Below are 13,571 nucleotides of genomic sequence, written 5' to 3'. Positions count from 1 at the left end.
CCCCCTTCCAGTCTCAACAGTCATACTGAATAAGAACTCCTCAATTCCTGATCAAACTCAGGAGAAGGAATTAATTCAAATTACCCAGTGGTTTAGGGACAAGTTTCCTACCCTGATTTTCCGAGGTGACATTTCTTACAGGTGTGATTCCTTCCAGGTCAGCAGGTGTAAAATATGCCAAAATATTTCCAGAGCTCTGTTAACATGTTCAATAAATCATAAAAAGTAGAGCTAAAGAAATCTTAGTAGTTCACCTAATCCATTCCTTTTGCCTGAAGGTATATTACCTACATCTAAGATAATTTCTTAAAGAAGTTTGTTTAACCCATTTTTAAGAATAATTAAGTAGTCCCAGGAGAATGCCAGGCTTGAAGGCTGTCCTGAAGGTCAAACTAGTATCTGTAATCACAGTGCCCTTCACAAGTAGTCATACATGAGGGAAAAAGTTATTTTATACTCGTGGCAGAAACTTTATCCAGTCTATTTGCAATGGTACCTATCACTGATGCTGGTTCAGCAAAATTTACCAAGAAATAACTCTGTTCCCACAGATTATACTGGTCTTTATAGTGAATTTTGATGTGAAAAGCATCTCAGTGAATTGATGACTATCTCCTAACAAAGGTGGGGAGAAGAAAGAATGAGAATATTGCGCTACCTACCTACATGAATTATATTCCTTTCTTGCAAAGCACAGATAGGAATGAATGGACGCAAGGAAGGGAAGCATCTCTTCACAGAAAGAGCGCCAAGACCTAGATTATACCAAAGAAAAGACTGAAGGAAATGGATCTTTGCTGAGAGAAGCCTGAATAGTTCTTGTATGTCTTTTAGTGCACTTTAATCACCATGCCATGGACAAGCTTTACTCCCACTGAAGAGACCCTCTTCCCAGACAATTTGCTGTAAAAAGTCAAAGCTCTATTTTATTTTTGTTGGCAATATCTTCCTCTTATGCCCTTCTTTCTTCAATCCACAGAGCTCAAGTACTGCATGCAGGGAAAGACGATGACTTCAGCCCTGACTTTTAAAGGACAAGGCACAAAGAATTTGCTTTTTCAAAGTGAATGAAGCAGATTAGTGTCAGGTTTGAGGTCCCATTCGGCATCTGGTCTGGTGTGCAATCACTCTGAATTGGTCTTTTGAAAATAACACTTCGAGACCCTACAAAGGAGAGGAGGAAATGTATTTCTGAGTTTGCATGATGTCAGGAAAAAGAAGCTAGAATCAAACTTAAGGGCTGGGTCCTCACTTTAGGCAGGCACAGAAAGTTCTAATTGCTTACACCAGCATAAAGTAAGTAAAATCATTCCAAACACCCTTCTCGTGGCAAAATGAAAACAGTGCATTTTCCTTTCAAGTCAAATAAAACAGCTTGGGAATAACAGAGTACGGATATATCTTTCTCTCGCACTCCCCAACCCCTTTCTCCCAGTGTGCTAAACAATTATTTGCGCTGACCACCACCCAGTACACCTGTGTAAAGCTACTGGCCCAAGCGGAGGACCTTCAGCCCTTCATGTACCTTCAGGTAAACTGACATTTTGCATCTACTTAATCTTCAAACAATGAAATAAATGACATTATTCGTTTCATCCTGTCCGTGATGCTGATGTCCATCACAAGACCTGTAGATTGTATAGCTGCTTCATGGCCTGTAATACCCCTGCTCTACATCTCAGCTGAGAAGTCATCACAACACAGTTTCAAAAGAAGACCTTTCCTTCTATATAAATAGAAAATATTTGGAACACTCAGGAATTCTTTATTAAATATCTTCACTCAATGGGGTAAATGATAATTAAACCACTTAAGTCTAAAACAAGTCCAGAAGATATTCTTTCAAAAACTAGATAAAACTGCAGATTGTCTTAAATGAGGCAGAAGAATTCCACTTTATCTTGTAAAGCTCCTGCTCACCCTTCAAGACTGAAGTCTATTTGGTGTAAAGTTAACAAAGAACTTTGTGTCTTTTGGATAAGGAGTCAGACAATATCTTGGGTGGACCTCAAATTCCTGGAGAAAGCAAGCTGGGATTTTGTCTAGAGCACACATCTGGCTTATTTTCTCAGCTGTCACTGGGGTGCTGCACAGGCATGGCAGGGAAAGGGACTGAACTCTCTCCATGACCAAGGAATTAGCCACTCTCTCTGCATTTCAAGATGACCCCCATAAATGAGGAGGCCACCTTTTCCACCTCTAAAAAGGACAGTGAGAGACCTGAAATAACAAAGACTGTGAGGTACTAAATGTAATACTGGACCCTAGAAAATCATCTAGGAAATAGAAAAAAATTACTGCTGTCCTTTCCCCTTACCCATGGAACAGCAGTGGTCAAAGATGGTACAAATCAGTGCAAATCCCAACAGCCTCATTGACAAGGATAAACCCTCTGTCCACAACATTCCTTTACTGCTGACCTTCATGCAACTGATTCTCAACAAACAGAAGCAGGAAAGCAAGGGATGATTAAGGTGGTGCTTATTATCCCTGCCATTTCAAATTGTAGTTCATCAATGCATAGGAAGGGATTCCAGTGAGAGAAAAGTCTACTTAATCCAGTTCAGTATTTACAGCTGAAATGGGTTGTGGCTCAATACTGCATGATTTCTGTCAATAACAGCAGCAAGACAAGGTGTCAGGAGTACCTCCATCTTCAAAAACTTTCTAACTAACTGCTTGGTTCTGACTATAATTTTCAACTAACTCAGAGCAGGCTTGGGGAGAACACTCCCTGAGCTGAAATGCTACAGCACCTGGAGCAATTCAGCATTTCTTTTCAGGAAAGGTATTTTAGCAACCGTGTTTTATAGGGTGCTGATGAAATGTAACCATCTCTAAGGAGCAGACAGCAGCCAACCAGCACATTCGGGGCTGGCAGTGAGGCAGCTGATTCCTCTCAACACTGAGAGGAACTGCTCTACTCTGTGAAAGAAGCCATGGGGATCATTCATGGACATAAAGAGTGGGGAGTAGCTTCTCTTCCAAAAGACCCCCTCAGGTAATAAGTGTTCACGGTGCTCAGTGTTATCTGTCCAGCCTTGCAAGTCTAGACTGAGTTAAGCATGGATTTAAATCTGTCACTCACAAACACTGGGCCCACAGCAGTCTTGCTAGTGAGCTGCTTCTCCTTGCTATGCTTTTGTGTCCTCTTGGCTTTAATACAGTTATCTCAGCAGGGAAGGGTGTGTGTCTCTGAGGTAAGGCACACAGGAAGGTTACTGAGGCTTAAAGAGTGACTGACGATGTCCACTAAGCTTGCAACAATGCAAGACAAAATACACTGGCTCAATAAAAGAGATTTAAGTTCTTAGTACATATGCACACAATGACTAAAATAAGGGAGCCCTGATCTTAGTCAAAGCTCCAAAGTGCTTCCTGAATACCAATGACCAAAGAAAAATTAACTTACTGCCTCAGCTGGTTAACTGAGCTAAATAAGGAGAGAGAGCAAGCAGATGAGAATCCTGATTACTTTTGTGTGCACTTTGCCAGAGAAGCCTGAGCTGTGCCTTCATGTGGGACTGCCACCCTTAACCTGCTGACCTCAGCTTTTGTTGTTTGCTTTGAGGTCAAGGTATTAATGTTTATATAAGTCTGTGAAGCGTGGCAGGGAGACAATGGTCATTGCAATGTCACAATGTTGGTGTGTGCAACCAACCACCTCCCTCACTGGTAAACCACTGCAGAAGTGCTCAGAGCTGTGACTGACCAACAGAGGAAAACAACGCAAGGCAACCTCTATGGATCTTTTTTCCAATTTTCCCTTCCCCTCTGCCAAGACAAGCCAGATGCCAAGAGCCTTCCCTAAGCAGTGGACCCATTAGGAAGATCTTCTGTTGAATGTACAGTCTCACAAGGTTAGTCATAAAGAAATCACTATGCACAAGTGGTAATTTAAAGGAGCTGCAGATTGGCAGACACTGAAAGAACAGGAAAGAGAAGAATGCTTGTCATGGTTTGAAAAGACAACTGTGCATCTCCTTTTCATTACTTTTTATTACGGTGATCACAACTTCCTAATGAGTATCAGTTTCTGTCACAAAACTGTAGCACATAATCTCATACAATTTGGCACGATTGACAACACAACGACCTCTCTGAGAAGAAAGGCTTTTCAGAGGAGTCAATTATGGGAAAAAAATAGCAACCACCCAAGTAATCGAAACAGTGGATAATCTGACACTTCATTTTCTACATAAACATATTTTCTTGATAAGTCATTTACTGGTTGCAAAAAAATTCTAAAAGCAGAATAGAAAAGTAAACAACAATCTGCTATGCAATGCAGCATGGATGGTAAGTGACAAAATACCATATTCAGTAGGAAAAACAACTGTCAAAGGCAGCTGGCGATCCCTGCCTTTTCTTCAAATTGTTCCCAGCCAATTGCTGTGCAGAATCCTCAGTTTGGGATCCAGGACCCACAGAATTTGAGGTATTTCACACAAAGTGCAGAGAACTGTGCAGTAGGTTCTTACTCACATTGCTGTTCAGTCTTCCTCAACACAGAGGGGTCAAAGATGGATTCCCAGGACTCAGTTTTCAAAACTGCCCAGCTGTTTTTAGCTTGAACAGTTTTCCACAGTGCTCATCTCCCTCCTCAATTTTGAAAAGTGCCTATATTTTCAAAAGGATTTTAACACTCGGCAGCTTCATTAGGGATGGGAAAAGCTGGATGTTCAATGCTTCTGGAAAGTAAGTACCTACATTGGAGCTGCCATAGAGAATCAGAGACTATAGGGTTTGAGTTGAAAGTGACCTTAAAGATCACCTTGTTCCAATCCCCTGCCATGGGAAGGGACACCTTCCACTATCCCAGGTTGCTCCCAGCCCCATCCAACCTGGCCTTCGACACTTCCAGGGATGGGGCAGCCACAGCTTCTCTTGGCAACCTGTGCCAGGGCCTCACCATCCTCACAGGGAAGAATTTCTGCCCACTTTGCTTTGGGTGCAGCCCAGCACACAGGGGGTTTCTGGGTGCCAGCGCACACGGCTGGGTCATGCTGAGGTCCTGAAGGCCTCCTTCCCTATCTACCACTCAACAAAGTCCTAAAGCCTTCCCAGTCCTCCTCAGCCAGTCTCACTTTTCCCCATGAATTTCACTTTTACCCACTGTAGCCCTGGTGAGGCAAAACTGAATTTTGCCAGTGTGCTGGGGGAGATTTAGGCTGGTTTCCAAGCTTACTACCGCATTAGGGGAGAGATTTTGGCATGATGCTGAAAGTCCAAAATTTTACCATCATCAAAGTGAGTTTTCAGCAGAAAACTGGTTCAGGTTGTCTCAACCCATGTGCCACTGTGTGTTCAACCAGGTTTTAAGGCAGTACTTAGAACAGCAAGACTCCAAGCAGCCTTGGCTTTGTGGCTTTCAGTCAGACCTAAACTATTGCTCCACCACAAGCTTCCTAAAGCTTCAGTGTCATCCTAAAGCACACAACACCACCAGTCCTTGGGGATCCTCCAGCAGGGAACAGCGTGTACAGTAATGTCTGGTTACCAAGGGCAAAATTAAAAACCCTGTGGCAGCTTTAGCTCGACATTTCTTTGCCTCTGCTGATTTGGCTGCATTGCTTCATGTAGTTTAATTTTTCTGCATGAAAAGTTACAGTCATTTTTAAGACATATAATAACCATACTTCAGCACCTAAAGGAACACATTTTATTTCAAACCCTTTAGAGCTGTATATTATTTGCCAGAAGCACTAAGCCTTACAGCTCTGTTTGTGAAAGAGGTATTAATTTTTACAGGATTTCTACAGAATTTGTTCATAAAGATTTCAGAACCTACCATAAACAGGCCAAGAATCACACTTTATGTCTTCACTAAACCATTTTTCATTGCTTAATAACTAGCTGACCCTCAAGTAAGCCTCCCAGAAAACCTAATGCATGGCATTAAGGGCACATGGTGAGGTGTCACTTCTACATTTTATAGTCCTCAGAAATAATGAGGCAAAACAAAGGAAAAAAAAAACTACAATATGCAATGCACATACATTTGCTACCCACCCCTTGAGTGCTTCTAGCCTCTCCAGCCTCCACTGACCTGCCTTCCCTTCTTGTATACAAATTCACTGCTGCCCAGCCATGGTGAAACTCCACCAAACTTCACCTCCTCCTGACATTCTGCAGGTTCTGTTGATTTTGCCTATCCTCAAAACCACAAAGCAGTGTCAAGCATGGCTTTTATGGCATGGACATTAGGCAAAGGAAAAATACCAACATCCATCACCGTGCCAGCCTTGAAGGTAAAAAGCATCATGGGAATCAAGCCTTCTAGCTGAGCTACATCTGTAAGAGGGATATTGATTCCTAGAAGAGCAATGGCCTCTGGAATCACATTAATGCACAGGGCTCATGATAAGGGAGAGAATAAGGGGGAAAGAGAAATGGTTCATGCCACAGAATTAAGCTCTCAGAATGACCTCCCCTTTGGTCTGACAGTGCTCTGAAGTTGCTTCACTGCAGACATCTGTGACTGACACAGGTAACTTTCCTAAGGGTTAAATCTTTTTTTCCTCTTGTAACCTTTCTTTTCTCATAAATCACTGGTTTAAATTACTGCTCCAGTCTGCCAGACAGCCACTGCCTCATTAGGTCTGCTAATCAAGGTATGCTTCAAGAAGGTATTTCCAATTGTTAACTAGACAAAAGAGCAGCTAACAGACATAGGTGAAAGGCTGAGAAACAGCACAGTCATTTCTAATAGTCATGGATGAAATCTGGTCCTTCTGGATCACCGAGGACCCAAAGGAACCAGAGAAAAGGCAGTTCTAACAGTGGTCTCACTGGTGCTTCTAAGCACTATGCACCTCTACTTGCAGCCAAGAGGGCTGGAAGAAAATGCTACCCAACTTCTTGCCCAGTCGGAGTTGAGGGACTGAGCTCCTGGCATTTGTCTGGTCTAGTAAAAGGTGCCCCTGTCATGGCAGGGGGGTTGGAACAAGATGATCTTTCAGATCTCTTCCGACCCAGCCATTCTATGACTCTACTCTATGAAAGCTTGCAGCACGACACACACTTTTCATGATGCATTCCATGCATTTCATTTCAACGAGCAACATATTTCATGGGAGAACCACAGATGCAGGAGCAATTTGAGCTTATTACAGGCAGTTTTTAAAACCAGTTTGTTCAAGAAAACTCAGCAAAGGGAGCCAGAAGACTCTCATTGATGTCAGTGGACTCTGGCTCAGGAAAATTGTAGCCACTTACATAGAACTCCTGAGGAACAGACTTAGTCTGCAGATAAGGTTTGCATCACTGAGGGCTTTTTCAATTGATGCCCAGCACTGTGTCCTGCATCCCAAGACATATGCAGCTTAAATTCAAGGATGTATTTCCATGCATGAAAAATGTGTAGCTCACCTACTACTCCTACCATGTTGCTTCATCTTTCAGACCTGACATATGCTGTAGTTGCATGGTTTGACCAAAATCAGCTATTTGAAAGATCAAATAGCACCTAGAGAAAGATGTGCATTTTAATTCACAGAGACTAAATCAGCAGTATTGGACAAGGCAGATTGGTTCCTTACTTTGGAATGATACAGCAGGGTGCACTTACTAGAAAAGCGACAACTTCACCTTTTAATTAAAACTGCAAGAGATAATGTTCTTTAAAGGTGCCAGAAAGACAGCACTACTAAATGAAGTCTTCCCTTTGTCCTTACAAAAAAAAATGCCTCTTTAGGATACGAGAAGTATATTTTGTAAACTCCATATTTATTTCTTTTTAGAATCTAAAAAAGGGGGGGAAAAGGAACAGAAAAAAGCTTCAAAGAACCATGAAAATCATTCAGAGTTAAGACACACTGACTGAAACAAAAAAGAAGTTGGTTGCAACATTTTCAAGTCAATTCATTTTTAGGATGTAATCTAGGTAAGAAGCATTTCCAAAAATACACATCATTACTTTTTCCAGGATCTTTTCTCACAAATGTTTCCAGCCAACTTTCCCCAATCTGTCTCCGTCAAATAAGGTCACACCTGAAAACTACATGCATGCTAATTTAATTCTGGATGAAGGAACTGACAGTGGCATTAAAATCAAGCTTTTTAAAGCAAGCAAAGCATAACATTTACATTAATATAAGGATCAACAGGACAAGGGGAATGGCTTCAAACTGACAGAGAGTAGGTGCAGATTGGATATTAGGAAGAAATTCTTCCCTATGAGGGTGGTGTGGCACTGGCATAGGTTGGCTGTGGCTGCTCCATCCCTGGAAATGTCCAGGGCCAGGTTGGATGGGGCTTGGAGTAACCTGGTCTAGTGGAAGGCGTCCCTGGCCATGGCAAGAGTTTGGAAGGAAATAGTCTTTAAGGTCCCTTCCAACCGTTCCAAATCACACCGTGATTCCATGATCTGTTTAGAATTTTTTCAGAACCAAGACAGAGAAAAACTCACACAAAATATCAAGGACTACCTCAGCCACCAAGGTGGCTCAAAACTTAAGCAAAGCTTGGAAAATGACATCTTCAGGTAAAAGGTTAATTAAGTCTTCATGCAACTAAGCCTAAAAATACATCCCATTTTGCAGATTTGCTTCAACAGTTCAACACTTGTCATATATACTTCTTTACTTAGCAAGTAGTTTTACTGAAATAAGTGGGTCTATTTAAGAAATAAATATTAAACATGGAAGAAGGCTCCAGGTTGCTGGTTGAGCATCTGGTTGTTTCAATTTTGAGGTGCAAAACTCCAGGCAGGTTTCCCACAGCCAAGACTCACCACATTCTTTCACCCGTCATTAATGTATTTCCCAAAATCCTGACTACAGTTTTTTGAGCTCAGTAGTTCCCTACAACTTCACATTCCAGGAACCAGATGTTGGAAGTTTTTGTTGTTACTGATCTGGAACAAGTCAATGGCCATAACTGAAAGGCAGTACAACCTATCTGTTCCCGAATTTATTCAGCACTGATTTTCCCATGGAAATCACTACTTTTTAACAAAACTAAAAGGCAAGACCTGTCATGTGAAATACATAAATCCTAACCAAAATTCTTCTGTAGAGATGCCACCTTTTATCTACTACAGTTGAAGAACAGTAATCACATGACTTTTTCATTTGGTCAAGCCTCCTTTCAAGTCGCTTTTCCTAGAATCTGAAAATAACTGCATTTTTGAATTGGCATAGTTATTGACAAAATATCTCTGTTAAATATACGTTTAATATTATTCTGTGCAAATTTACAATAAGATAGTGATGAAAATTAAAATATATAGAGCGTAAGCTGGTATTCAGTAGCACTTTCCCACATTAGAGTTACAGGATCACACCTCTAATGCTTGATAAAATTTAAGCATATTTCTTTATATCTATAACCAGTTTCAGGCACCATGATTGGCTGTCAGTGTTTGTCAAAACTGGAGTTTAGAGCTACACGTCAAAGCTCTAAGCTCAAAGAATGAAATATATGTTCCTACTGATATAAGCTAATGCCCAGACATTTGTGATCACTGACTGGATGCTTTAAAGAAAAAAAACAACAAAATGACCAACAAACAAACATAGAACCCCCCAAAAACCTCCATAACTTTTATAAACTCTCAAACTTATAATTTACTTCCATATATCTGCAGTATATACACAAAATCACAACAGATACAATCTTACCTTTTTGTTTGTTAGTTTGTTTAAAGAACATCAATATAATGAGTTTTGCAACTCAAGGAAGGTAATTTTCCTTAAAAAAAGAAGCTGTGTAAACCTGCACATCCCAAGAACATTAATGTGTTGGAGGGACACACAGTATTGGACCTGCTAAAGTCTGGAGAGATATGGAAGAATGGATACTGACCTTTTTTAAAGGCAAGAAGCCACCCTCACCCCTACCTGACTGGAGGGAGGGTTCCCACCATCCTGAAGGAGGGCAGGGAACAATCCATCTGTTAGTATTTCATGGAAGGTATGAATAAGAAAACAGTTTCCAAAAAAAATTAACAGACCATTCTGATTTTAGAAAATGCCAACATGTTTTCCAAAACCTCAGAAAACCCAGACTTGGGTAATTTCTACTTTAATCCTTTTTAACAGCCTAACAGATCGGTATTTTAAGTTAAAAGAGACAATAAAAAACCAAGACAGGTAACCAATAAAACAAGTAACTTGTTCCAACAACTCAGTTTTCTAACAGAGAGAATATCTGTGTGAAAGGGGAATGAAACCCTTCAACAGAAATAGAAGAGAATTAAGGATGAAGCATGAGTTTATGGGTAATGAATGTGAGTAAAAACATTGAATGAGATGTATAATCAGGATTAAAGACTTGGGCAGAGTGAGAACTCAACAGAAGAACCACATCTGCATGTTCCATGTTGCCAATAGTGTCAGTGGAGTCAAACTGTGTCCAGAGCCATTTAAGAAGAGAGTCTGCAATGCAGTCTTTGAGGGACAAAAAAGCAAAACATAATTCCAAGGGCCTGAACATACAGTCTTTCCTCTAGTGCTGTGGAGGGACTGCAGCCAGCTCCAGCAGGACTTAGTGTGCACTGCATTGCAGGAAAGACTTCCAGAAGTTTGCAGGAAAGTCTACTGGCAGTGATGGAGGGAAGATCAAGAGAACCAAGCATAAAACATCTTGGTTCAGAGATGACAGTGACAAGTCTAAACTTCCCCAGAGCATGTGAACCTTAAAGAAGGAAAACATTATGAGGGATGGCACATTCCTGCAGGGCATCTGTGGGAGTGACTGAGTAGAAAGACGATTAGAAGAACTCAAAAGCTGGGAAAATGCCTCCCAGAGAAAATACAAAATAATTGTTTCAAACAAGACAGCTCATCCATTTGGTGCTGTGAGCCAGTGGCTGGCAACACCAGTTACATATTAACACAAAATTTGCCATCAGTCAGTCTCCTGGACCCTCCACAGTCCACACAACTGTCACACCTCTCTTCCACACACACAGGAAAACTAAACTGCTAAGTTTCGGCACCTTCCTGGCACGCTCATTCTTCAACCCAGTTGAAAGCCACGGAAGAAAAGGCAGTGGGTCATACAGGATAGTCCTGGGGTTAAAGAAGGATATTCTAAACTGACCAACACATGCAGAGTATCCTCCTCTGGGCTTCCATCTGGTGCTTCTTCAGCTGGGACACCAGTAACATCTTTCTCCCTTCAGTGAAGTGCTAAGATGACTGATACACATTTGTGCCACTGTGCTAGGGCAGATGCTGTTTGAACTTGCTTGGGATGTTCACTGCAAGGAATACTGAGGCTCAGAACAAAATCTGAAAATTCCAGTTGCAACTAAGCAAGCAGCAGCAACACCAAGGCAGTGACCACAAGTCATGAAGGTTCCTTTTTACCCAACCTTCTTAATGCACCCTGCAATACATTCCTGTAGGTGGGTTATGCGTGAATAAAGAACCTTGAAAGAGTAATGAGATGTTCCCATAAATTATTTCCAACCTAAAAAAGCTAATTGCACACTGGAATAACAGATTTTGCTGCTTTTCTCACCTCCATCCTGAAACTTGCTCAGCCTTTCAAAGTAGGACGATATAGGAACTTGAACAATATCCAGGATTGCCAGCAGCGTCCGGGTCAGTCTGAGGAGCTCACTAAAACTATAAAAGCCAAAGTATATGAGGTTTTCGAGCCAGATGTACCACCTATGAGAAAAGAAATAAAAATGAAGGAAGTATTGACAACCTTTATGGTGTTCAGTTGTGCAATCCACATTTCACACAGCAGCTTCCACAGAGATTCAGATCTTGAGTGCACTCAAATTAGCACAAGTCTCTCCACTGATTTAAGTGGGCCTTGGACTAAGGTGACATTAAATGTCTGTCAGTTACACAAAAACAATTGGCCAGTCAAATTACAGCAAACAGCAAATCCAAGGTGAGATTTAGGAAGGCTTGGAAGGATACAATTGCATCTGTGAAAATATCTAAGATCAAGAAGAAGGAAATTATTTAAAGAGGCAGCAGCTGGGGAAGATGGAAGTGAAAAGAAAGATAATATGACTGTGGTAAGAACAGAGGTGATTTCAGGTGACCAAAAGCAGCAGTCACAAAGCTTGGGAGGTGGGTTGGAGAAGGAACTATAAAAGCTGGAAGCATTTCCCCTTTATTCAATGTTATTTGAATCCAGAAAATTTAGGCCTATCTAAAGTTTCTGTCAGGAATTTCACACAAGACTTAAACCACAGCATTAGGTTATTTTCTTCAGCGTAATATCTTAGACGGAGAATAGTAGTTACTTATACTGAAGAAGCCTTACATGTTATTTCACTAATGTAGAAAGAAAGAGAATATGGCCATTCATCCTCCCACATCCCCTCTCCCTCCACCAAAATGCAACCACCTCAAGAGAAGGTGGGAAGGGTTGGAAAAATACAGCTGTTTGACAGCAGACAAGAATATAATTTTCTGCAGTAACAGTCAGCACCAAAAACACTGAAATTAGGAACCGGTGCTTCTTCAGGCTATTTTGCACCAACATTTATTCTGCAACTGCCTTTATTTTGAAATATGTCAACTTAGCTGAAATGAGGAATACTGTAAGTAGGATGTCGATAGCTGAGAAGTACCTCAAATGTAAGTTTATTTTTCTCTTTGTCTCCAAAAGGAAAGGGCTGATTCACAACTTCTTTCAAGTACTCTTCTACAAATTCCATAGTTAGTGCAAACTTGGTCTTCATTTCATTCCTCGAAGAGTCAGTGAAGGAATCATACCTACAGTGCAAGGCACAGAAAAAAGGAAAACTAAACATCTATAAAAACAGAGTGAAAAATAAAACCATGGAAGTCTCCAAGAGTAACATTAATTAACAGTTCTGTGCTCTACAACAGAAACATCTTTTGTCGACATTAGACATCTACAACCATTTTGTCCCGAGACCAACCCTACAAAGTGCTTTTGTACTTTAGTCTGAAGCGCTTTCAACTCACTCATGGATTGTGATCTTAGTAGGAATTTCAGTCCACAATCTGGCATATTTGACAGGCACCACAGATTCCTGAGGATCTCTGTCCACATGCATGTGTAGCATCAGCCGACAGAAGGAAGCCCGGAGGTCATAGGGGAGGCTTTCATCAGACATGCACCGTAGGATCAAGTCTACTGAGAGCTGGGCAGAAATCTGGTTAATGGCGAGATATTGGCGGTCCAGGCACATCCTTGCAAAGAGGTTCAGTTGGTACCTTAAGAAAAAAAAAAAGGTAGTAACATGGTATTCAAAGAAAGCAGTTGGAAATGAAACACTGCCCCTCAAAATCTCGTTTTACAAACCTAATATCAGCCTTGCTGGTATAAAGCCTCAAAAAATGACAAGAGTGACTTTGCTAAGCAAGGGATTGACTTGCCATTAAAAATGCTAATGTCAGGATCCAGCTCCCATGAAGACTGGGCTCTCTCTGAAAGTCAAAGGAAACAGTTCAATGGAAGGCTGAAGCACTTGGATTATGTGTTTTCAATCGGTATAAGACACTGTTCCATTATCACCTTTCCCCCTAATCCTCAAGACCCTCAGGACACTCCTCCCTCAGACCATGCCTTGCTTCCAGGGCAGCACAACCTAAAATTAGAGCCCAGTAAAGACAAGGTGAGAGGCAAAA

At 41.2% G+C, this 13,571-nt stretch overlaps 1 protein-coding gene across 1 annotated transcript in view; it reads right to left on the bottom strand.

Annotated features, from left to right (window-relative positions):
- ITPR2 (inositol 1,4,5-trisphosphate receptor type 2) overlaps positions 1-13,571 on the bottom strand; it is a 239,252-nt gene that overhangs the window by 154,593 nt on the left and 71,088 nt on the right. Inside the window, 4 exon segments of the mRNA XM_032688283.1 lie at positions 11,470-11,602; positions 11,604-11,621; positions 12,545-12,689; positions 12,906-13,157. Of these exon segments, the coding sequence (XP_032544174.1) occupies positions 11,470-11,602; positions 11,604-11,621; positions 12,545-12,689; positions 12,906-13,157 (548 nt within the window).

The sequence above is a fragment of the Chiroxiphia lanceolata genome, chromosome 5 (assembly GCF_009829145.1).
Source record: "Chiroxiphia lanceolata isolate bChiLan1 chromosome 5, bChiLan1.pri, whole genome shotgun sequence".
In the NCBI taxonomy this organism is placed as follows: Eukaryota; Metazoa; Chordata; class Aves; order Passeriformes; family Pipridae; genus Chiroxiphia; species Chiroxiphia lanceolata.
Note: the sequence above shows the minus strand (reverse complement) of the source record. Positions and strands in the feature narration are given on the sequence as shown.